The sequence below is a fragment of the Lepisosteus platostomus genome, chromosome 1 (genome assembly GCF_059453375.1).
Source record: "Lepisosteus platostomus isolate fLepPlt1 chromosome 1, fLepPlt1.hap1, whole genome shotgun sequence".
Classification (NCBI taxonomy): Eukaryota; Metazoa; Chordata; class Actinopteri; order Semionotiformes; family Lepisosteidae; genus Lepisosteus; species Lepisosteus platostomus.
The window spans coordinates 65,340,362-65,365,833 of NC_142611.1; the positions used below are offsets into that span (position 1 = coordinate 65,340,362).

The 25,472-nt window shown below is 46.5% G+C and overlaps 1 protein-coding gene and 1 long non-coding RNA gene across 4 annotated transcripts in view; one reads left to right on the forward strand and one right to left on the reverse strand.

The window, feature by feature from the left end:
• Positions 1 to 1,178: 1,178 nt before the first annotated feature.
• The window catches only part of LOC148678477 (RNA-binding motif, single-stranded-interacting protein 2-like), a 56,667-nt gene continuing 32,373 nt past the window's right edge, over positions 1,179 to 25,472 (reverse strand). For all 3 annotated transcript variants that reach the window (XM_088633600.1, XM_088633599.1, XM_088633601.1), the window contains exons 4-14: positions 25,365 to 25,456; positions 17,118 to 17,275; positions 15,862 to 15,941; positions 14,957 to 15,066; positions 14,605 to 14,651; positions 14,129 to 14,222; positions 13,741 to 13,791; positions 12,763 to 12,873; positions 12,161 to 12,241; positions 11,472 to 11,559; positions 1,179 to 9,948 (exon numbers count right to left, since the gene is read on the reverse strand). In XM_088633600.1, the coding sequence (XP_088489726.1) occupies positions 11,479 to 11,559; positions 12,161 to 12,241; positions 12,763 to 12,873; positions 13,741 to 13,791; positions 14,129 to 14,222; positions 14,605 to 14,651; positions 14,957 to 15,066; positions 15,862 to 15,941; positions 17,118 to 17,275; positions 25,365 to 25,456 (905 nt within the window). In that variant the 3' untranslated portion in view covers positions 1,179 to 9,948; positions 11,472 to 11,478. The remainder of the gene's footprint in view (positions 9,949 to 11,471; positions 11,560 to 12,160; positions 12,242 to 12,762; positions 12,874 to 13,740; positions 13,792 to 14,128; positions 14,223 to 14,604; positions 14,652 to 14,956; positions 15,067 to 15,861; positions 15,942 to 17,117; positions 17,276 to 25,364; positions 25,457 to 25,472) is intronic.
• LOC148678478 (uncharacterized) lies at positions 22,473 to 25,370 on the forward strand. Its single transcript, XR_015939178.1, has 3 exons — positions 22,473 to 22,663; positions 24,352 to 24,466; positions 24,926 to 25,370. It is a non-coding gene; the product is annotated as an uncharacterized LOC148678478 (long non-coding RNA).

Below are 25,472 nucleotides of genomic sequence, written 5' to 3' on the forward strand. Positions count from 1 at the left end.
GACAGAAGCTCAGCAGGGCTGGGCCGGGTCAGTACTGGGATAGGGACCTCTGAGGAAAACCAGGTCACAGCTGTAAGTGGTGCTGGTGGACCAGTAGGACGTATTCCTCCCTCTGGACCAGAGTTTCCAAACCAGTGGCCCAGTATGGCCCAGTCATTAAAGGTACCATGGCACTGTTTGTTAGAGTAGGAGTGTGTATTCCGCTCAGTTCCTTTCTGGGTTTGTACAGTCTGGCCTCCCTTAATTCAAGTGTGCAGTGCGGCTGCTGGTGCAGAACGGCTGCTGTGTGTCTCCCAGGGGGGGCTGCCGGTGCAGAACGGCTGCTGTGTGTCTCCCAGGGGGGGCTGCCGGTTCAGAATGGTCACTGTGTCTCCCAGGTGGGGCTGCCGGTTCAGAATGGCCTCTGTGTCTCCCAGGTGGGGCTGCCGGTTCAGAATGGCCTCTGTGTCTCCCAGGTGGGGCTGCCGGTTCAGAATGGTCACTGTCTCCCCCAGGTGGGGCTGCCAGTTCAGAATGGTCACTGTGTCTCCCAGGTGGGGCTGCTGGTTCAGAATGGCCTCTGTGTCTCCCAGGTGGGGCTGCCGGTTCAGAATGGTCACTGTGTCTCCCAGGTGGGGCTGCTGGTTCAGGATGGCCTCTGTGTGTCTCCCAGGTGGGGCTGCCAGTTCAGAATGGTCACTGTGTCTCCCAGGTGGGGCTGCCAGTTCAGGATGGCTTCTGTGTCTCCCAGGTGGGGCTGCCGTTTCAGAATGGTCACTGTGTCTCCCATGTGGGGCTGCCGGTTCAGAATGGTCACTGTGTCTCCCAGGTGGGGCTGCTGGTTCAGGATGGCCTCTGTGTGTCTCCAAGGTGGGGCTGCCAGTTCAGAATGGTCACTGTGTCTCCCAGGTGGGCTGCTGGTTCAGGATGGCCTCTGTGTGTCTCCCAGGTGGGGCTGCCGGTTCAGAATGGTCACTGTGTCTCCCAGGTGGGGCTGCCAGTTCAGAATGGTCACTGTGTCTCCCAGGTGGGGCTGCTGGTTCAGGATGGCCTCTGTGTGTCTCCCAGGTAGGGCTGCTGGATGAAATGTGTTCTTCATGAATGTGAAGTACTGTGGGAGCCTTTGGGATGAAAGGTACTACATAAATGCAGTTAATTATTAATTATTAAATTTCTTGAAATGTAAGAAACCGTAAACATGCACAAAAACATTTTTTTATTCAAAAAAATCAAAATTGACATATCAAATTCATAGTCAAACCGAAAGAAGGAAAACAAGCTGTGATTTTTTTCATGTCTAAGAACTAAAAGAATAACAAAGAAACCAGCAAGTCTTTTTTTATGGCACAATGACGAAAAATGTAACATACAAAACTGAAGACATTTTCTCCTTAACATTTTTGTACAAAGTGAGTTTTTGTATAAATAAAAAAAAAACGGTTTAAAAGCAGCTGTATTGTGATAGATGAGCCAGTTGTTTTATTGTTGAAACCTGAAGGAGAATTGTGTGTTTGGCAAAATGTACTGTGTAGATTGCAGGCAAATCGTCTTTCCTTTTTAGTTTGAGTAAAACTGAATTGTTTCCAAACTAATTTTTATTTTTTTCCCCAAAGAAACATGGTTATTAAATGCTCATTGATATACTCTTAGTTTTGGGCTGGAATATAATTTGGTCTCCAACTTCTCTTTGAAGGGAAACAGTTTCTGCTATTTAATTAAACTGTCAAGAAGTTTCCATGCATTTGGTTATGGTTGCTAGATGCTTGGAAATATTAGGATGAATCGTCTGATATTCCTTAAAGAATACCTGGCCGCCCTACAACTAAATTCAGAATCCTTTACCGAATTCTTCATCCTTTCTAATGAGGTGTCTAGAGTGGGGTTCTTTTGTGTGGCTTGAACATAAAACATCACAAATAAAAACGTTATGAGAGAAATTTCAAATAGCAGTTCCATGGCCCCTGAGCTGTGGGCTTTAAAGAATCCCGTATCTCGCAGCTCCCCACCTCTTCCACACTGTGACGTCATACAAGCTGCAGATCACCTCTAGGGCCTGCAGAGAAAGGCACTACATGTGTTTAATGTGCAGGTTGTTCGTTCGTTCCCAGTTTCAGTCGTTTGAGGAGTGGTTACATGCTGGCTGAAATCCCCCTCCCTGGTGCTTGGGCTGTAATGTGCAAGAGACTCTGTGGAAGTTTACAATGCCTTTCCTAAAAGCAAACCGGCAAATGTATTGGTAATAGTTGACAACGGATTATTTTTTTCCCTCATGGGGGGGTTTAAGGGATCTTTACTTAATAAGGGGTCACGACATCTGTCCGAATAAGGATCCGAAAATTAAATGTAAAACCCCTCATGGTCACATCGTAAAATTATATCCTCTTAAAATCCCAGCTGTGCTGGGAATCAGCACCTCGACTGTGTAAGACGATTAGACTACAAATAAAACTGATCTTGGCTACGCGCATTTCATTTTGGTGATTATGAGCAACACTGTTGTCCTCTCCTGAGGGCTGCTTAAGATGAATGCATGCCAAAAACCTCATTCTAAAGAAAATATCTAAAAAACAGTTGGACATCCATAAGGCCTGATTGGTTCAGCGCTCAAATGGAACGTAACCGGAAGAGACTGGGCCTGAGCATCTTTGCAGCTCAGAGAAACTACCTTGTGCGCGACAGGACCTTTCTACCTACTACCTTAGATAAGAGATAAGATCACTTTATAAGCCCTATACAATTTCTTGCATTAGGAATTTGTCTTTTTCCACAGACCTCAGCTTGCTCTCCATGAGACACACAGACAGGGAGAGAAGCTTGGGGTCAGAGTGCAGGGTCAGCCATTTATATGGCACCCCTGGAGAAGCTGGGGTTAAGGACCTTGCTCAGTGGCCCAACGGAGTAGGATTCCTCTGCCGGCCGCGGGATTTGAACCTGCAACCTTCCAGCCACAGGCGCAGATCCTTAGCCACAGACCCACCGCTCCGCCCTGAGTGCTCCAGGAGGAAATCTGAAGGTGGATGTGACTCAAGCTTTTGGAGTCGCAAGATTTCACAACATGAGCAAGAGTCGACCCCAGAGGGCCCATCATGGGGTTCATATGAAGTTCCTACAGGGGAGAACGGGGATCGAGCGGAAACCCTAGGAAACAGGAGGCACTTTTTTCAGCCAGGAGAGCCACGACTGTCTAGAACACACCCCTCCATCACACTGCTGCATGCGCCACTGTGGAATTTTCCAAGGAGCAGATGGAGAGGGTTCATAGCAAGGTGCAATGCGATTACCTTCACTCACGTGCAGAACTTACTTTGCAATTAGGGGTGGCACCCCTGGGATATCCTGTTCACACAACACAGTGCATGCAGAATATTGCATTCAAGACATTCAACTTGGAATCTATATTGTGAAAACAGCACTGTGGGGGACTGCAGACAGGTAACCACATCTCAAAACTGTTGAGCGGAGTTCATAGTAATCACTGGGTCTGGCAACCAAGCAGCCAGAACAACTGCACATAGGAACAGTCTCTTTGCCTTTTGTATTGGAACCACATACAAAGTGAAATACACAACGTGACATTGCAGCTGAGTAACTTCTTGATAACGATACAAGTGTTAACACTATAAAAGCAGGGACGCCAAGCTCATGTAATTTTTTTGGCATTTCTCTGCATTTGTAAAGCTAAAAAAACTGAACTTTCACAACTTTCAGAATTTTTACTTGGCAAACTATTCAGCCCCCAGGTTTCCTAAATGAGCCTTTTTTTTAACCTTTTTTAATACAACCAGCAGGACCTGCACCTCACAAACTGCTTTTACATCCTTAGCAGCAGCAAAACATTTTAAAACTATGAAATGCACCTAAGGAGCTACATCAGCATAACAGAAACTAGTCTTACCACCTGTTTCACAGGTGTGGAGGCAACAAAAAAGCACAAGGTTTCCAGATCAATTAAACTGACAATTTAATTTTTAAAATTCTTCTTGGAGTAAAAACAAAATTGCACATATTGCACTGCAGCCAATTGATGGCTGGTGTGACAGATCTGATTGGTTGCCTCATATGACATCTTTCTTCCTGCCTTCTGTCTGATTGGCTACAAGACTACAGCCTCCTTCTGATTGGATGTCCTGTAGATTCTGAGGCAGTCCAATGGCTTACTGCATCCTGTCTAAATTTGGACAGCAGTACCCTTTCCCCTGCCGATGCAGTTCAGTTTTTTCCAATATGTCGCTAAGAATGATTAGGGTTTGATATGTTCTTGAAAATATTGACTCCTGTCTGCATCAGAGAGTGTAGCAACTGACACCTCTGTTGCCTAGTAGGTTGCTGAAGTGAGAACAGAAAGGAGGAGAAAAAACCCAATTCTTCTACTAGGGTGGAAATCAGTAACAGTTGGTGATTTCATAGTTTCAAAACCATATAAATGTTTTCATTCTTTATGTAGTGGCTGATTTTTTTTGTGTTCTAAAGAATAACATCTGATGCGCACTCTTTCCTTCATGAGGTGTGCCATTGTCCGAGAACCTGTGACAATAATGGATTATCTGAGCATAAACAGTAACAGCAACATCAGAAAAGAATCAAGGAAACTATTGCTCAGACCAGGAGTTTTCAACCTTTCATGCCTGAAAGGACCCATTGTCAAGACATCTGTCCCAGTAAGGATCCCCAAATTAAACATGAAACCCATCGTAGAAACATCTTATATACTCTTACAAATGCAGCTGTGCTTGGGATCAGCACCTCCACTGTGTGGGAGTGTCCATTTCACACACAGCTAAACTGGTTGTGAAAGTGATGTTTGATTTTGGGGACCCAATCGGGGGGTACCCAGCCCCCACTTTGAAAACCCATGGTCTAGACAAATGAAAAAGGGAGCCCCAATGTGTTCCAGAGAAACTTTGGGAGTAAAAGGCTGAAATCTCACTTCAGTGACAGTTGGCTTTCCTCTCATTCCAGTTTTGATTCTGGAGCTCTCTCGTTTCAGTCTGGCCTGACGGACTCGAATGCTGTAAAAACAGGAATACTACACTTTTCCTAATGCTTGATTCTTTTACAAGGAGGTTTCTTGACCCCAGTTTTCTTTTCAAGAAACAGCACCTTTTGGTTTTTTATGAGCTTTGGTTGACCACCATCTCATGTTGACGGGCAAGCAGCAGGGAGAACACTGGTGGCTGTGGGCCTGAGGAATATCCTCCAAGCACTTAAAATCTCACCGAATATACCTCATAATAACAGAGAGCACAAACAGGATTTACTGAAGGTGAGAGTTCAGCCTTCCCTTTCATTTCTTTCCTGCAAGAATATTTGGACAAATAAAGCTTCCTGACTGGTGGAGGACTTCTGTGTCTTTGGTAGCAAATTAAAAAAAAAACATTTCTGAGGAAAGAAAGAAAAAGAGAGATCAAATGGAAGACTCATAGGGACAGGATTGAGCTGCATCCCCTCCAAAGGTCTTGCTTTTGCTTTTGGAAGTGTTTCAGCTTTGGGAAGACAAAAGCTGGCACACACTTTGTCAGCCAGTTGGGTTTAGTTTCCTGCAGGTTTCCCAGCCAGGTGAATCCTGCTGTTTGTAGTGCTTTTTTTCCATTGGTGTATAGAGCTAAAAACAGTTATTCTCTAAGTGGGTTATGGATGTGACATATTGCCGTTGAGAGAATTTCATTTTTTCAAATGAAAGTTTAATTTGGGCCTTCTTGCATATGGAATTTAGAGTGATCAAAACGTCTATTAACACTCATTCTGAAATCAAAGAAAGATGCTGTCTAGGACTTTGATCAAGTACATAAATAGCTTAGAAGACCTTTCGCAGTCCTACTGAAGGAGATACAGTATTAGCCCATGCCTGTCTTCTCCCTTGGAAAGTGATATACAGAGTCACTACATCATGTTAAAAAAAGTCTAAAATAACCGGCGATTCGCGCCGGTTTCATTCTGATTGAGAAATTCTCATTCTGCAGTCTTAGATGCATAGATTGTCAACAGGATTGCACAATCCCAGCAAGAGCTTTTTCTGAAACAAAACAAAAAGGAAGTTCTTTTTTTTTTGTAGGCAAGAGTTCTGGACGGAAGAACGACAAAAATACAACTTCCCTGTATCCTACTATCGAGAACAAAAGATGAGATCCTGCATTCTGTGGAGGTTCTAGCGTTGCAATAACGAATCGCAGCACCCAACACTAAAACGGAAAAGAATGCGTTAACTGCTGATTGAGCGCCAGATTTTGTTTTGTCACGGCATCTTTTGTATAGTTTACCCGTGTGCTTGCCATTATTTAGTGTTACACTTTTTCCTGGTGAAAAAGCCCATGCATCAGAGCTCGCCCAAGCTGCAGACTGCATACTGGCTTGAGAGACAGAAATAAGATCAGCTATACTTGATTTGGAAATATATTAACTTTTCATTATTTCTTCTTTATTCTTAACATAACTTAGTTCAAAGAAGTCCGGACTCTGTATATCGCTTGCGTATGCAGGCCACAGAAGGAAGGGTGATTTGCACTGTTTGTTTTATTCTGTGTGTGTGTTTTTTTGTGTGGATTTGACGTCTCAGCCAGGGACTAGTCCAGTGGCCTTTGCGGTTCTTCGCGTCTCTGCCCGGTTTTAAATTGCACACTGGCTAAAACTTCGTTGGTGTTCTCCCCACAGCGCAACAATGCAACCTCATGGGCTGAAGTATAATCCAATCATCCACTCATGTTCTGGGAGGAAACCAGAGCACCCAGAGAAAACCCACATAAACACAGGGAAAACATGCAAACTCCACGCAGACAGCACCCCAGGTCTGGAATTGAACCCAGGGCCCCAGCGCTGTGAGGCAGCAATGCTCACCACTGTGCTGCCTTCAAGTGGATAATATCTTCTGTTTTTTCCCCAATACCTTATGAAACAATACCTTCTTTAAAAGAAGCGCCTTATGCAAGGTTAAGCAGTGAGTTTTTCAAGCCTGGATAGAAGGTTGTTAAAGGAAGGAACTGTAGTTTGGACACATGGATTGTCTCCTAGCTGGAGCCAGATAGTGTGTTCTGGAACTGGTACATACACTGCAAATCACCCTGACCTGGAAAGTGGCCCTTCTGACGATACTTTTCCAACAACAGTCATCGCATAAAAACAAACTGTAACAATGCACACAAAATAAAAAATATGCAGCTTGCATTGACTGCGTACAAACTCACAGACTCAAATCTAAACACAAAAATATCCTATGAATCTAAAAAAGTAAAAGCTATTATCCTAAAAATGTTTCTTTACCTACAAAAGATCTAAACTATTTAAAAGAAACTTACTTAAAAAAATCCTTTTTCAACAACAACAACAACAACACAATAGAACAAAATCTAAAAAAAAAAATTCAAGTGAATTGAAAGCCAAGAAAGGAAAAAAAAAATCATTTCTTTCTAAAAAAAAAAGGTCACTGAAAAAGGCGAATAAAAACACTCAAAAAGGAAAACAGCAGCATCGTGAAAGCAAGACCTAGAGAGACCCACTGCTACTCCCATTCTAAATCAAAGCACTGGAGGGCACGAAGCCCTTGAAGCAATTTAAAAAATCTGCTAATATTTTTTCATTATTCCTACTAGGAAACAACGCTCTTTTGTATACCCCCTCCCCCTCCCCCTCCCCGGTTTCCATCCACGCAAGTGAAAATTCACATTAGCGATCTTGAATTCTAACTTGAACAAGCTGCTTGAAATCACTTCTCAGGAATCTGGTCCCACTGGACTATCGGTGAGGGTCGCCCCGCGCACATACATGCGTTGAGCTTGCTTGTATTTGACTGAAAATAAGAACCGTAACCCTCGACTGAACTTTTTTCAGAAATCGTTCGCCATTTTTAAGTTGGCACGGGACGCGACTCCTCGTTGCACAGCTCGTCTTGTGTTTAGTAATGAAAGCCCAGCCTGGCCGTGGCCGCTGTGTCCTAAGCCTCTGCTCCAGCAGCCGGTGTGACCTGACTGGGAGAGAATGCGGGACCGCGGACGTGCGCTCCCCCGGCACCCTCTGGCAGCTCCACTCTCTCTTGCACGCCACCGGACGGGAGAACTAGTACCGATTAGAGGAGCCATGCGGCTTCGCTGCTGTGACTGCCAGGCTGCCACAAGATGTTTTTTTTGAAACCCAGAAAGCCCTGGCCAACAAATCCCAGGCCTGGGATTTCTAGTCCTGTTTGCCTAATAATATCTGGGTCACAGAGTGCTCAGTGTCCTCTCCAGGTGGGTGTCTACAGGCAACTTGGTGCCTTTCAAAGTGCTGTTTTTGTCCTGCGAGACCCTGTTCACAAAAGAACAGGTTTCTTGCACTAAAGAATGAATTTTGCCTATTAGCAGATGAGTTTGCATTTTCTGTCTCGTACTTTTGTTTAAAGATCCGGGTTTGCTAGTTTCTATTTTGCAGTTATCAAATGCTCCAAAATCCCGTTTTGTGTTGGCTAGTACAACACCTCTAATAGTAGAAACTAGTCAGGTCTAATAACTAGGACTGACTTACTATTTTTCTAGACCAGGGCTCCCCAGTTTTGGTCCCGGGGACTCCTGCAACTGCTGGTTTTCTGTGCAGCTTAAATCCTTAATTGAATCCACAAGCTGCTCGATTAAACCTTGTTTCATGTTTTTCTGTACTCCCAAGGCTGAGGATTTTATGCCACTTATACAACCTCCAACGTGTTTAGGAACTGAAAACGAAAGAGTTCAGAGTAACCCCCCATTACCATCAGGAGCATTGAGGGTTCGATTATTTAAACGGGTGTTCAGATGAAGCTGAAACCAGCAGGTTGGGGTCCGTGCCACCGGGATTGGGCATCCCTGTAAAAGAAAATATTGACATCTGCTTGGCTGGCAGCAGCACAGGGGCGAGCACTTGAATTCCGAGTAGCAATCCTGAATTAAGTTCTGGAAGAAGTCACTTCTGTTGGAGAGTTGGAGAGCTGACGCATATCAGGCCTGTTGTTCCCGTATAAATACTTTGTTAAATAGACTAAACACTGTTAAATAATTTGTAATTCTTTGATGTTTGAATTTCTTATGTTAAACTATATAAAAAAAAACTATCCCCAAAATATAAATACTTTAAATACATTTGATTGTCCTTTGCTTTTTAGAAAGGTGTGCCTTGACACCTTTGAGGGAATTTGGTTTTGTAACTGAAGGAAGTTTCAAATGCATGACTGGTGTTTAGTCTTAGTTAAGAGACTTAAATTGTCATTTTAGATTAACAACCCTATTATACTCTAACACATCTGTATTAGCTTTCAGCAGATACTATATTTTCCGATTTCTCTGATGTATCATTAAACATTGGTTGCTGACTCCTCTGTTATGCCATTGGGAACAGATTATTAAGAAGTAATTTTAAGCTGCTTACTTATTTTCGGTTCTTTTTTATGCACAATAAAAAAAATATTAAATCTACAACATCGTAAAATCTGACAAATGCATCGATCATGAGTTCAGAATCTGTACAAAACCATCTTAACTGCAGCTAGTGAAACGTAAAAAAAAAAACAATTAAAAAAAATAAGATTGCATATTTTACAAAAGAAAACCCAACAGAAAAACGTTTGAAAAAGACACGTTGTGTTTTAACTTTGCTTCTCCTTGCTCGTTCTGGATCTCCAGAATGTTTTTTTTAAAAATAAGATTTTGTTATATTACGTGCACAAAAATAATGCTTTACATCTGTTCTCTTTTTTCCTTATGGTTTTGATTTTTTCTATTTTTTTTTTCCTTTTAGCAAAATAGATATCTCCTTTGCAAGAAATCCTCTGCCTCCTTTGGTAGCTTGACTCTGAAGAAAAGTCTGTGACGAAATAAAATAGTTTTCTTTTTAAAAGAAACCTGTTCCTTTTTATCTTCTGTCTGGAATCTGGTGGTGAGTGTCCGTAGAATCCTTTTGTGGAGCTGTAACCCAGCCTTCCAGAGGAGTTGCACCTTGTCTGGTCTTAAATACGCCGACTTGCCAAATGAAGAACTGAGGGGAGAGAGAGAAAACAGGACATACCTGTAAGAAGCAATACAGGGGATCGTGTTTGTTGGCTCAAGCAGCAAGTTTTCTCAAAACACAGATCATCCAGGTGTCGCAAGTCCAAGCCTGGGTCAGAAATCTGAGGAGCAGGCCATGTGGCCCATCCAGCCTGTTAGGCATTTAGCGGGTCTTGAAAGAAACCAGGATATCGGTTTTAACGGCATGGCTGGGTAGCTGGTTCTACAATCCCACAGCCCTTTCTGTAAAGTCTATTCTCCTTTCCTGATGGGAGGATCTCATCCAGCTGTTTCTTGAAAGAAGCCTGGGTATCGGCTTTGACAATATGGCCAAGTAGCTTGTTCTACTCTCCCACCACTCTTTGCGTAGACAAGTGCCTATCTCCCTTGTTTCGTTTGCTAGCAACCCGTTGATCACTTGAGAGAAAGGTGATGTTTTAGTTCTAGTTCATATTAAATGCTGTTAAAACTTTTATTTTTGCTTCAGTAGTACCAGTCGTACAGGGCCTTGGCACTCCAGAAAGCTGTAAGGGCTCAGACTGCTATGCAATGGGAGTGATGTTTGATATTGAAGGAATGCACACCTGAGCCAACAAAGGTACAGCAAGGAAGACTAATGACATTCCTGAGCTCTATGATGCATGGTGTGGAAGCCTGTCCATGTGGTTCATGAAAGAGGGGCCAAAATACATTTAATGTTGTTAAAATCCAGCAGTTTGGTTCTGTTCAGGAAGGACATTGGCATGTTAGTGTTTCTACCTTGTAGTTCTTGGGTTGTGGGCTCAGTTTCAGAATGGGGTACCCTCTGTGTCCGTTTTGCATGTTCCTTCTGGGTTTTGTGGGTTTTCCCTGGGCGCTCTAGTGTCCCTCTGCTTTGCAAGCATATAGGACCAGGTAAAGGTGTTCCACAGCCGAAACGACATAGTGTTACCTTTCCTTACCTTTCAGCACCTGCTCTTTTGAAGCCTGCGCATGCTGCGCATGCTGACGCAGCTCCCCGTTCGAACCTTTGCAAATATATGTTGGCTAGGTTTATCAGTGGCTCCAAACTGTCTCTGTGCTTGTGTGAATGTGCTCTGCGATTGATTAGTGTGCCATGTATGGCGCAATCCTGCTTCGTGCTCTACGCTTCTGGGTTCAGATTAATGATTTCAACACTGTGTCGTGGGGTGGTCGTTTCCACAATGTAATCAGGATGTTCAGTGCAGTGGTGTAATATGCACAGTATGGGGCTTTTATTTATTGTGAGCCTACAGTGTTCGTGACAGGAACTCGGGCACAAAAGTTTTTATCTTTACAATCTTGGGATACTTCGGCATGGCTAGCTGTTTTGTTTGCCTCCGGCTCTATAAAACGATATGGACGGATTAATGCGATCCGCAGGGAGGGCAACTCCCAGGATTTGTGGAGTCTTTGCTTTACTGAATCAGGCTGCTCCACCCCACACCTGCCACAACACCTCGTTGGATTGGCCATGAAAACACATGCGGCGCTGGTGCCAGAGCTACGCACCTCTGCTTCACTTGCTGTGCTGGTAGGAGTAGGTTGTGTGTTCTGAGGGCGTTTCTATGGCAACCTGTTGCTGCTGACTGCTATTTTCCTGCAAAGACAGGGATTGAAAACAAATGATTCTGGCACTGCGACCACACCTTGCACATGAGATGCAAAACACCATATCATCCTGGACTGTAAGGGTTCTGTGCTGCTACTAGGAATACTGTATTCTACTAAACCTGTGAGTGGTTTACAGGTTATATACAGCAAACCATGTGCTGTCAGTCAGCATGTTACATTACCAGCCTTCAGTGTTAAAGGCATGAACCTTACTGGTTTACGAGTATCGCACTTATGTGCTAATTAACACTGAGAAACAATCTTACTGCACAGCATTTTGACTCCTGTCAGGTTAAGATATGCTTGACTATTCAGCTACGTTTAGACTTCCACAATCATGCTGCCCAGATTTGCATAGACAGGCACATGGAACAAAGCTCAAATTAAATGTTGGTTAACTTTATAATTTATAGAACAGCCCCAGGAGTTTCTAAAGCCCCAGATGGGGCAAACAGTGTGCAGTGGGAATTTGGGTTAACTGTTGAATGCACCTCTCTAGGTAAAAGGTAAAACTGCCTTTTGTGTTAGCATTGTGGGTGGGAAGACTTGTTCACTGAAAGCGAATGGGCCAGTCCGCTGGATCTCACCTCTACAGAGACGCTGGAAGCAGGCACAGGGGTGTACTGTGGGATGTAGGTTCCTTGCATAGTTGCGTTAGCAGGCATGTACTGTGAGATAAAAGGAGATGGTGTTAGTGTGGATCCTGCTGCAGGCTGGTCTTTTCTCTCGCCTGGCCGCGGTCCCGATCAGAGCCGAGTCAGCGGAAGGATAATCGTCTTGTCGATGCGGGATTAGTATTTGTTACGATACTGTCCCCCCAGCAGCACTACTTGTTCGCTGTAAAGGGGCAACACAGTGTTTGATATTCCACTCCCTCCATCCATTTTCTAACTGCTTTATCCAGTTCAGGGTCACGGGACACACACACACTCGCTGATATCCCTGTTATTTCCCTCAGAAGTCCTGAAAAATCTGTCATAGAAAGCTCAGGCTCTTAGCAGTTTGCTTTGTGTTCACTTATCTAGAGAGCCAGCAATTGCGGTCTGCTGAAATGCAGTGAGAGAGAAATGAGAGAAATGGGTAAAGGATCAGCAGGTTTGCTGATGGGGGCAGTATCTCTTGGAGCAGGAAGTGTAAATGACCTCTTTCCCAAAGCACGTGAGCTGTGCGTTGCTGTCCAGGGACTCACCGTGCCAGCGTTGCCAAGGGAGAGGTGGCTGAGCTGCTGGGTGATGGGCCCCATCATGGATGTGGGCTGGATGGACATGGTGTGGTCCATGGTGGGGGTCAGGACCGTCCCCTGAGTAGACAAATGCAGAGCAAGCATGAAACAGCCCTGTGCACACAGGCTAACATTCCTGAAGCACTGCGCAGAGCGAGCCCGCAGCAGGGTGCAGAGTTGCAGTCTTTTTCTCAGAATGGACAATGATAGTTGTTACACTCCATGCATTGTAGAACAGCCAACTATGAGTTTTTCTTTTCTTGGCTCACGGATACAAACCCACTTCTACACATAGAGGAGGCTGATGAAGTGCAGGCAGAGTCCTCTGTCTCGCCCACCTTCCAGCCGCTCGTCTTCTAATTAAATATAATAATTCCTTACACCTATTTAGTGCTGTTCTGGACACTCCACTCAAAGCACTTTATAGGTAATGGGGACTCCCATCCACCACCACCAATGTGCAGCATCCACCTCTTCTACATCCCCACCATGTCTTCTAACACATCACAGGCAGCACTGCCCCCATATTGGAGGGTCAGTGCTGATTGGAGGAGAGGTGTGTGCCTCACAGGCAGTACGGCCTCATTCCAGAGGGTCAGTGCTGAATTGTGGAGATGCATGTCCCTCACAGGTGGCACCGCCTCTCAGCAGAGGATAAGCTCTGATTGGAAGAGAGGCACATCTCTCTTAGACAGTACCACCAAATTCCAGAGGGTCAATGCTGATTGGAGGAGAGGTGTGTTCTTCGCTGACAGCTCTACGTGACCGCAGTTGCACTGGGGGCTACAGGGGGCACTGTGAGCTTAGAGAGCCCTGGCTGGCGAACTCAAATTTTATGTGTGCTCCTCTACTTGTGAAATTCCACCCATAGTCAGCTAGTAACATGTCCTCTGCTGGCAGGATGCATAAGCTGCAGCTGTGTCTGCGTAGTGTTCTGATACTCACGGCAGGCTGCATGAGGTACGACTGGTGATGCATCCAGGAGGGACTGTGTACCTGGAGAAGAGACAGATTAACCAATACGGTAGAGGACAGCACAGTGCAACATGCTGCAGTGCATTTCCACTACAACACCAGGGTACTGCAATACAATACATTTAGTAGCTGGCATAGATATAGGACTTTTCCTCCTAGAGGAACACGTGGGAGGACTATTTCTGTACCACGTTATAAAGACGATACAATGAGAATTGCTGCACGTGGCATTTGACCTCAGTGTCCCTTATAAAGATCTCGAATGTTACCCCCCCCCCTTTACAAGGGCATAAGAATAAGCGCAGCAGAGACGAGCTGGTGCACGTTGGCATGCAGTGTGTCGGCCGGCGGCACTGACCTGGTAGGACGACACGGGGGAATGGATGTACGGCGAGATGGATGCCTGAGCGATCATGCGGTTCGGGGCGATGCTGTACGGGGACGAGTAGAACCTGCGGACAGGCGGGGAGGGAAGCCGAGTTGGCAATCGCTGTGGTTTTTCTGCCACTGCGGTCAGCGGCACCATCGGTCCACGCTAAATCCCGTCCGGGAGTCTGGGCTGTCACTCGCCAGTGTGCAGCAGTTATTACCGGATTTCTTTAAAACTCATTCCACATGAACAACCACCGTTTTTCTCCATCTCCCTACACATTGAATCTCGGCGACTGCGACTGACAGACCTGACCTTTCCACCTATAGATTTGTTAAAAGAGCGTTTGGTCCGGGTTAATAAGCCCAGCCTTTCTGTCGTTTCACCAAGACGTGCTCATGACATTCTGAGTCAGTGCGAGGCCACAGTGGGAGGACGGTGGAACCTGGGATTCTCTGACTCACCCGTTCTGTAAGGCTGTTGTAGGGTCATACGTTAGCGTCATCCCTCCCTGCAGGTAGAAAAAGACACGCGTGAGCCCCTCCATGCAAGGGTGGACGGGACGGCCCCCGAGGCCTTTTCCCTTTCCCGAAGCAGCTAGCATGCCCCAGACTCTTCCTCGCATGGTAATAGATCGTTTCGACGAGAGATACATGGGCAAGGGGCACCGAGACCAGCTCTGCTCTGGCCTGCCGCCCGCCAGGGGTTCGATCACGCCGCCCGCGAGGCGGAGATCGCGCCCCAGGCAGCGGCGAGCGCCGCCGCAGTTCAAGCGTTCGGCCCCGCGGGAACACGCGCTCGTCACGCCGGTCTCACCGTTTCCCCATCCCTGGGCCACGGCCGTCCGTTCGGCAGGTACTTCCCCTGGTTCTGCCTCTTTTTCTGCCCCCCGTCCGCAAACTTGCACAGCAGGGGTTCGGTGGGCACTGTGGAGGAGCAGGCAGGGAGAGGCTCAGACCACGGTGGGGGACGGGGCTCATGTGGCCATCGCTTAGCATAAATCGGGCAGTTTCCTCAAGAAGCTGTCTGAAGGTGGATCATAAAGAGGCCAGTATATCTGAGTTCGGTGAGATTTGATTTTTTATTTCTTCTGTGTGCAAAGGGCCCCAACAAAGCCCTTTCAAAGGTTTTTGTATTCAAGTTGCCTTGACACCAGTTGCTATTGCTCAGTCTGACCAGAGCGCTGGGAAGCTCCTCTGTGCCAAGCACTATCTGTTGATGAGCTCGCTGTTTAACTTGAGTGTGCACGCAGGTGTCTGTTTACTCTGGCAAAAAAAGGGAGGTTTTTGAATTCTCACATTTTCAGAAAATAATATATAATATATGCATGTTATATTTTGCTTTATAATGGCTGTCATACTAATTTCAAAAGGTGAATAACACCCTGAATTGTTGTACACTTTTAGTTAATAAGGATGGAGTTTTATTATGGTACTTTGTGCACAGCAAAAATATTATCGTTCGTATCTACAAAGCCTAAATATAGCTTTGGCATTGCCAAGGATCTGTGCACTAAAATTAATTAATACAGCAATATGCTTTGTAGGCATAAGTTGTGAATACTAATACTATGACAAAAAATGAAAGACTGAAAATTGGCAGGACAAATTCTTAATTAGCTGATAGCCTTTAGAACTGAAGCAACTTGAACAAGTTTCACTAGGTGTTATGATTCGTTTAAAAGGTGGAATCAGAAAGTATTAAGGTGAAATCTGTCTTGCCTGGTACACCTGGGGGAGTTTTGATGTATTTTCCGTTGAAATGCTGAATGATGGCTTCACATTTCTCTGTTGACTCCATTCTGAAAAATAAGAACCAGATACGAATCCGTCAGGTTTGTGCCGCACGATAGTGTGCTACCAGTTTTTACCACAAGAGGGCGGAAGTTGCTTCCAATTCACGGTCTTCACCTGGAACTGCTCAGCAGCTATTGTAAATATTTCCTATTCATCATCAGTAGTTCAGTTTCTTTTTTACGTTTTTACAGAATAGAATACCTTGGTTATTTGTGATTTGTTTTCGAACGTTTTCCCATTGCTTTTAAACTATTTAATTTAAAATTTGCAAAAGTATGCATTGTTATCTATCGGAAACATAAAATATGAAGGCAGAGGGAGGGGTTTTCAGTAAGCAAAAGAGCAAGAGAAAACTACATGCATTCCCTGAAATCAGATGCTTATCTTTTTTGTTGTGAAAAGGCACCCATGCAATTAAGTAAATCTGATAACTGTGGAGATCTCAGGGCTTAAGTACAACAAATGTGTGCTGTGCCCAAATTGTGTAGAGAACGGAGGTCTGCATTTGGGTTGTGCCTGTTGTTTCCTCTTCTTGCTCCAGCAAACTGCAGCTCTTCCAGCAGAGCTGTTCCTGTGTCATGTGAGCATGATGTACAGGGCTAGGCGTCAGGGAGCATGAGGAGAGAGGTAGCTGGATTTAGGGTACTCAATTTGCACTGATTGGAGAGATCCCCTCTCCCTGACCCCACCTACAACAGAGCTCCCCCGGTTCTTGAGGCATGCATCAATATTGGAGTCGGAGGTGCCTCTCTCTATTCAATTCAATTCAATTCAAGGTGCTTTATTAGCATGACCGATGGGTACAATCAGTGTTGCCAAAGCAAATAAAAATAATAAAATTAACATAGAACAAAACAAAAATAGAAGTAAAATAAAATCTACAGACATGTTACAGACATTTACAACAAAGACATATTATATCATATTGACATATACTGTAGGCGGCTGGAGCATTATTGGGAGACGGACTCACTGTTCCTCAGGCTGTGACAGGAGATCACATACTGGGCTGCCAGATCAACTGAGTTCCCTCCTCCCTCTCCCAGTAGGATTGGGACCTGTTGTGGTTTTGGCAGGTGTGGGAACTCTGGGATTAGATTTCTGAATTTCGGGAAGAATGTTTCTCTAATCTCTGTCTGTCTGATGAGCAAGCAGGAGGAGGAGAGGGCCGAGGGGCGTACCTGGCGAAGCCCACGCCGCGGCTGGTCCCGTTGGCGTCGCGGAGGATGCGCGTGGAGATCACCTGGCCGAAGGGCTTCAGCATGGCCTCCAGCTCCTGCTCATCCATGGACAGCGGCAGGTTGGAGATGTACAGGTTAGTAGGGTCCTGCTCCTGTTGCTGGGAGGGAAGAAGAGTGCGATTCAGGAACGAAGCCCATTGCTGGTGGGGTGGGTGGGCAAATATGCGAAGCTGCATTAACTCGAGGACCTCCTGGCGAAAAAATCAACCCTTGTATGCTTGGTCTTGAGGGATCAGTTCTAGCTGACCCGATTCAAAAAAACCTCTGATTGACCTAGCATTTTCCTTAATTAGACCCTTTCAACTACCAGGGGTTATTTTCTACCCATTTTAAAGTTTTTTGTGACTTGAAATCTACCACATCTTTAATTAAGCAAATTAGGAGCACAGCAAAGGGACCAGTGAAGTAAATAAGAGCGGAATGTGAACCCAGAAGACAGTGGGGTTGAGAGGATCTGGCCTAGGCAGCTGAGAGGGCCTGAGACACTGCTGAGAGGTGTGGGCAGCGCTGGAGGGGAGCAGGGCAGCTCGAAGAGCCTGGGACATTGCTGAGAGGTGTGGGCAGCGCTGGAGGTGAGCAGGGCAGCTGAGAGAGCTTGAGACACTGCTGAGAGGTGTGGGCAGCGCTGGAGGTGAGCAGGGCAGCTCGAGAGGCCTGAGACACTGCTGAGAGGTGTGGGCAGCGCTGGAGGTGAGCAGGGCAGCTGAGAGAGCCTGAGACACTGCTGAGAGGTGTGGGCAGTGCTGGAGGTGAGCAGGGCAGCTCGAAGAGCCTGAGACACTGCTGAGGTGTGGGCAGCGCTGGAGGGGAGCAGGGCAGCCCGAAGAGGCCTGAGACACTGCTGAGAGGTGTGGGCAGCGCTGGAGGGGAGCAGGGCAGCTCGAAGAGCCTGGGACATTGCTGAGAGGTGTGGGCAGCGCTGGAGGTGAGCAGGGCAGCTGAGAGAGCTTGAGACACTGCTGAGAGGTGTGGGCAGCGCTGGAGGTGAGCAGGGCAGCCCGAAGAGCCTGGGACACTGCTGAGAGGTGTGGGCAGCACTGGAGGGGAGCAGGGCAGCTCAAGAGGCCTGAGACACTGCTGAGAGGTGTGGGCAGCGCTGGAGGGGAGCAGGGCAGCTCAAAGAGCCTGAGACACTGCTGAGAGGTGTGGGCAGCGCTGGAGGGGAGCAGGGCAGCTCGTGAGGCCTGAGACACTGCTGAGAGGTGTGGGCAGTGCTGGAGGTGAGCAGGGCAGCTAGAGAGGCCTGAGACACTGCTGAGAGGTGTGGGCAGCGCTGGAGGTGAGCAGGGCAGCCCGAAGAGCCTGGGACACTGCTGAGAGGTGTGGGCAGCACTGGAGGGGAGCAGGGCAGCTCAAGAGGCCTGAGACACTGCTGAGAGGTGTGGGCAGTGCTGGAGGTGAGCAGGGCAGCTGAGAGAGCTTGAGACACTGCTGAGAGGTGTGGGCAGCGCTGGAGGTGAGCAGGGCAGCTCAAAGAACCTTCACTTACAGGGGAGAGGCAGGAACGGATTTCTAACACCTTGCTCGAGTCTTTATAGATCTTGTAGGTCTTGTGAGCAGGAGAGCAAAATTATGTCTCCAAAAGAGATGGTTCAGGTATCCAGACATGGAGGGGTTGTTTGGATTACAGTACCAGAGCAGATACTTTTTTCAAAGACTTTTCTCCAATAAGGGTTTGGCAAGTATAAGGAGAAACTGACGATTTGTGCTCAGAAAGGTTCCATGAAGGTTGTTTTCTAAGAAATCAGAAAAAAATCCTTCTGGAGCAGCTGACCGAGAGAGGAAAAAGGCGTGTACATGCGCACACACTCAAACACAGAGGAAAAAAAAGAACCCCTCATGCAAGCATGTGCCTATTCAGAACAGAAAAAAATGGATCCTTGTGTAATTTCCTGGAAACAGACAGGAAACCAGGCGCTAAGCTGGATCGACAGTGGGAGAGAGAGGAGAGGAGAGAGAGCGAGAGCGGGAGGAAGTGAGTGCCGTGAGGAACGGAGCAGAGCTGGAGAAGCACGGACTGGGGGAGTGGAAGGAGAGAGGGCGGGGGGGGGGGGGGAGAGGCCAGGCACAAAGGGAGAGTGCAGCACAAGAGGAGGAGGCGGCTTTGGAGCTGGAGCGTCGGACGGGCCGGGAGAGAGGGAGAGAAGAGAGACTGCTGGAGGAGGGAGATGGAGGGGCGGGGGGGTGGCAGAGGAAATGAACAGAGGAGAGAGGGAGAAAGAGTTGGGGGGGGGGGGGTGTAGGACGGAGCTGTCTGGCTGTACTTCAGTTGAACTCTTTCCCCAGGGGGGTCCCCTTCTTCCCTTTCCAGAACTTGGTTTCACAAGCACGCAGTGCGCAAGGAAGAAAAAGCCCATTGTACGCCTGGCAGAACATGGGTGTTGTGTGTCGCAGAGTCTGGGAAGAGACGCTTTCGGCTCCCAGATTCTCATTGTGGGTTGAGGAAGCACTGCGGGTATCTGACCCCTCAATTTTCGGCAGAAACCATGGAGCGCCTTGATTTGTCTTGGTTTGTTTTTTATGTCTAGAACATAAGCGTTGAATCCCCCCCTCTTAGTCGTAATGGAGTGCAGTGTAGCCGGAGGGCACCCATGTGGAATGTGTAACTCGTTCTACCGAGTACTCCTGTGATGACCGGAGACAGGTGCTTGATGTACTCCAGGTGTAACACATCTCCTTAAAATCTGGAGATTCCTTATGCTGCCAAGAAACACACTGATTTATCAAAACCTTGTGTTTAAAAAGCTAGAATTAAAAATTAACCAAAGTCACTCTTTCACTGCAGTGTTGACCCAACAGTGTCTGGGTTTTCAGGAGGAACAAAAAATGCATTTCGAAATCTGTAACGTTTTAATCTTTTATAAGTGAAGAACATGTTATTAACTGTCATACAAACAAATCTAAAATAGAAAAAAAAGATTAGGGCTGGAACAAGCCGTCCTCTGTAAATATTCCAGGATTAGGGCTGTGGTCAGAATTAGGGATTTGTTCATAACATGCAAATCTATTTATGTGCTTATCATCACATTTGTTCTACTATATTACTTTATCGATACATTCCATTTCTAAACCTTTTAAAAATAGCATTTGCCATATCTGGTTTTGGGTAACCTCAGCCCCTACGTCTAATGATCAGAAATAACTGCTAAAAGTGGACTCAATCCTTCAGATTCCTTCTAGGTCCTTTCAGGTGGATGTATTTTGGATTGGATCAAAGAAGAATGCTGATGCGGCTTTTACCCCCTTGGAGGAAACAGTTCTGCAGTTACAAAAGACAGTATCTAGAAATGCGTGGCACTAGAGTGCATCTGATTAGGTAACCTGCAGTCCGACAGGCAGGGCGCTCTCCTGAAGGAGGTTGGCCTGCTTGCTGGTGGTTTCATCGGTAAGGGGAGCACAGGCCCCCACTGTGATGGGGAGGGCATGAAGGGTTGTGATCTCTGTGTGTCACACACCATGAGCAGCGCCCACACCTTCAGCAGGGCAGACGCTCGGGGCACTGAGAGTGAGAAAGCAACACATTTCCTTCACTGAAACACTCAGACTATCCCCTGAAGAGGGAGTCTGTGTGCTGTGCCATTGCAGCTACTGGGCTGTAGCCATATGTATTTTTTTATTTTCTCTTGTACTCACTGAAATGCAACACAGTTATGGATAAACTCTTTTTCTGCAGTGTTTTCCTCAACATCATTTCATAGTATCTCTGCCTGTGGCTGTTTTTTTTTGAATGCCTCAAAACCAGTTGGTGCTCTTAAACCTTGGCACCTTGTGTTTTAAAGAGAACAGTGCTGTTGTACCCTCTGTGTGGCTCTTCCGTCACAGAACATGACCAGCTTTAGTCTGGACTCCGGGACCAGAAGGTGTTGACCCAGCAGGGGTTACATAACGATAGGGGTGAACGAGAGGTCAGGACAGAGAGAACGTCTTTGTCCAGCTACAGAAGACAAAGTGGCTCCTTTTAGTCTATTTAGTAATTAATGCAGCAGGTTTTTTTAGTACTTTCTAATACTTTACATTTGCCAAATTCAAGCCTATTCTACTTAAATGAAAGATTGCTTCATTAAGAATATAAGTCTAATACTTTTTTTCATACCTGGTGCCAGTTTGCAAAATCAGAACGTGCCTCGATCTCAGGAGTTTGAAACAGTGGCCCCTGGTGCTGTGGGCCAGTTCTGTGGGTTTAGTCTTGCAGTCTATGGGCAGTAGGAGGAGGGCAGACGAACACCTCGCTAACGGAGCGATGGGTGGGCGTAGGGGGACGGGTATTTCTGCTCAGTCAGCCCCACGCTGCCTGAAAGTGCACGGTCACCAAGGAGCAGCGGGAGAGAGTTCCCTGGTCTCCTATACAGCAGCCCAGTTTGGAGCGCCCGATTCCAAGCCAAGCAAAGGAGACCGCGGCCTCTCCTTAATTCTCTAATCAAGCCGTTAAATCGATCCGCCAGATGACAAAAGAAGCTGACTGAGGCGTGGCAAGGCTGTTAAAGAGGACGGGTCAGACATCGAGTTCGACGTTAACGCGATTTGGATTGACAGTCACTTTTGAATCCCGTGAACAACATAAAATTCGAAACTGGGGGAGGGGGTCCCATCGGACCGGGGACTGCTTTTTTGCAGGCCATGCCTCTCAGCACGTATGCCCACGACAGAACCATTTCGGGGTATAAAAGGTCCGCCCTGCCCTTTGCCCGCAGCAGGAGGGCGTGCGGCCAGCTGGGCTCAGCCTTGCGTGCAGGAAGTGCCACACAGCACTCGTCAAGCCAGTCTGGCCAGGTGCTGTTTGTGCAGACGCCTGTGTGCTGAGGTGGGGCTCTAACCCGAGATGGGCTCCTTTCCGGAGGACATTGTTAAAGATTCTCTTCTCTTCTCCCACAACTCCTGGAAAGCCAGGGGGAGGCGAAGTCTTGTCACTCTGAGCTTTGTTTTCAAATGTTTTTTATGATTGTTTCAAAATAGGTGAAAAACAAACCAGCAGTGAGATGAGTCATTAAAATTAATATAGGGTGGTGATGCATTAACTTTCTTAAGTCTTAATTTTTGAGAGTTCCACCATGTTAAACAGGGGTTTTGATTTGTGACCCCACTCATCAAGTGACAATTCATTGAATTTGAACGGGGAACAAACAAATTCAATGGTAATGTACTAAGCCGTTTATTTTTAAATGCATTGCATTTTGTGGATGTGCATTTAAGAAATTAAGAACATACATGCTGTATTTGGGCCATAGATGTTGTGAGAGCTAATTCTGCTGTAGCTGCAACACAAGTAATCTGTAAAACTGAACAGAATGCTTTTAACATACCTTGGATGCTTAGATGTTCAGTGTAACATACCATAGCCCTTGAGTATTATCTCTGCAATAAGTTTAACTTTCTTTGCCTTTATCCCAGCCCCAGTCCAGCCGTGAGGAGCTCGTTTTGGGTTGCCAGCCCTGGTTGAATGTGTTTGGGAGGTGTTCTGGAAGCAGGAGATCTCATATTGGCTAAAAGTAGGGTTCTTTTACAAAACTTGGGAGGTAGTGAAATAATGTGGGAATGGGATGGAGGGAGGGGTTATTCCTAGATGATGAAATGCTGCACTCCTGTCCTGGAGGTTGTGCTGTAATACTGAGAGACTCCCCAGTGGTCATGTTAACTTTAATCCATTACTGCACTGCTTATTCAAAAAGGTTATCTCCGTTATGCACCAGGGTAGACATGCACACTCTTAATGTGGGTACGCTTAAAGGAGTTCAAATGGAAAAGGCCCTTTGCCCATGGAAACTCATGCAGTGAAGCAGAAAAGTTTATTTTAACTCTAAACCCATGAACAGAGTGTAGGGTCATTACCATTATCACCCAGCAAGTGTTTCTAGTTTTTCTATTTGCATAAGAAATTAGTCACCCGATCCGTGTTAAAGAGTGTGACATGAAAATGCAAACATGCTTTGCAATTTATCATTTTAAGCTCTTTGCATATCCCAGTGCACTGCTTTCCAGGTGTGACTGAAGCAGCCGAGCAAAGAATGAAATTCTTGAGCTCATGTTCTCAGGACGGTCTGAAGATGTGAAATGTCTTTCAGCTAACAACGCGGCAGCAACGCTTTTTGAAAACAACTTATAAAACGACACTCAACCCAAGCCTGCGTCATTTATTAATGACATTCCAAAACCTAAGGGTCTGTTTCAACTTGTTTACTTAAGGGGAGTTTTTTTTAAAGTGAAACAAATCGTTGCTGTTGGGTGAGAGTAGCCTGAGAACTAAACATCGTCACGTCTAGACATTTTAGGTGAAGAATGATAAGAACTGGGTTGTGGATGGGTTTGGAGGTAGGCAATTCTTCAAGTTTAGTGGAGCCAGGTTGGTCTGCTATCACTGATCTTTTATGAAGTAATCTATAAAAGCCTTGGGGTGCGTATGACTAATGTGCTCTGGCGCGACTGTGCCTCTGTTCCTTCTCAGTGACGACTCAAGTTACTGTTAATCTTCAGGCGTGACGTCCCATCTGCACCAGCTGGGCGGAGACCGAGATGGCCTTAGAATGCACTGAGTTGTGTGCCTTTACAGAAACTGTTCCTACAGAAGGAAATGCAGCTAAATGTTGCCAAGGCGCAACTTTGACAGCACGTTGACTGACTTCTCCAGTCTTGATTTGTGTTAGAAGCCCCTCTTTCCCTTATCTAAGCCGTCAGCTCCCACTCCTTGTGTATTTGCTTCTGTACGGGATGTGCTGTCCTGTCATTTTGTTTAGCAGCAGTGTGTGTTTGGGGATTGTGAGCCAGTGCCTGGCTCTTCCTGTTGCTCGCCTCTGTAGCAGGGGGGGAGAAGGGGGGGGATGCAGCTGAATGCACGTCATCCAATTGTCGATGAATTAGCTTTCGGGACCGAGCTCATTGTACGGGGCTCTTGTGCAGCAGGCGGCGGGGCACGTGCTCCCCTGACCTCTGAATGGTGGAGAGGGATCGGTTTAATGGGTCTACAGGAATCCCTTTTGTGCTCAGACACCCGCTCAAAAGGCTGGTTGGAGACTCCGTGGCCCAGTTAATGGGAGGCACGCAGCGAGAGAGAGAATCTCTGCTGCAAACGCGTCTCTCTCTCCCTCTCATCTCCACCTTGTCACAACTTTCCAGCATCTTAACACCTTCATCTGGAAGAAACTCTCATGCCAAAACCGGTGTATTTCTTTTCTTTTTTCAGAAACAAGATACCCTAATAGGCAAGTGTTCCTGCAGTCTGATACCTGGGCTGCCTTATACACATCTGCAGTGGGTAACTCTGGTCCTCCAGGGTTGGGGTCTTGCAGATTTTCCAGGTACTTTTCCCATTAGCAGCAAAAAAACGGATGATTTAACCTCATATCGAAATAACTGGACTAATAAAGCAATGAAGCTCAAAGATGGAGAGTGCGGAACAGGGTTGAAATGTGTGTTAAATGCACATCAAACCTGAGACAGGCTTATCCATTCAGTAGTGTGGATTTTGATGCTGTGGAACGAGCACTGTAGTCTTTTTAACTATGAATGGCTAAGTTCAAAAAACATTTCAAAGGAGGCCCAAAAATGAATGGGATACAGCCGAGCAAAGACCCCCAAGACAGAGTGCCTTTGTTCTCTTGAGCTGCAGGACACTTTTAAGACCTGCTCTTTGAAACCACCACAGTTTTACGACATGTCAACACATAGCTGACCCCTGAGGAGGCTTGGAAAAGAGCTTCTCCCCCCCAACACATTTATGACCCCTGTCCCTGTCCCACCACCACCACCCCCCCCAGTGGGCAAGCTGCCTGGCAATCCATCTGACCAATCGGAATCATAGAGGGAAGGAACTGAGCCCCCTTCCTGTGTCAGCGAACCCAACTCCAGAAGAACTGCAGCTGCAGGCATGAGTAGTCCCCGAGGTAAATGAGAACTTTGCCATATTGGGTACCTAAATCACAGATTTTCAGCTCTTGGGAGAGTGATCTGCTCTTTAACCATGATTCTTCTTCAAGTGTTATTACATGCGCTGCCTATTTTCCTGCTGGGAAGACAAGACTGCTGAGATGTGCAAACGAGCTTTAATTCACTTAACTCCATTTAATGTCGCATTAGCGAAGAAGAGCCCGGGAGCCGAGCACGGCTTTACTCAGGCTTTCCCCCCAAGGGAGGCTCTCGCCTCGTGGGCTCGTTTCAGAACTGCGGATAACGGTACGGGGAAGAGGAGGCGCTTACCTTGGCCATCTGAGCCTGCACTCCACTGGCCTTCAGCGCGGTCACCGCTTTCTGTGCTGCGGCCGGACTGTCGAAATCCACAAAGCCATACCCTGCAAGGCAAACCCC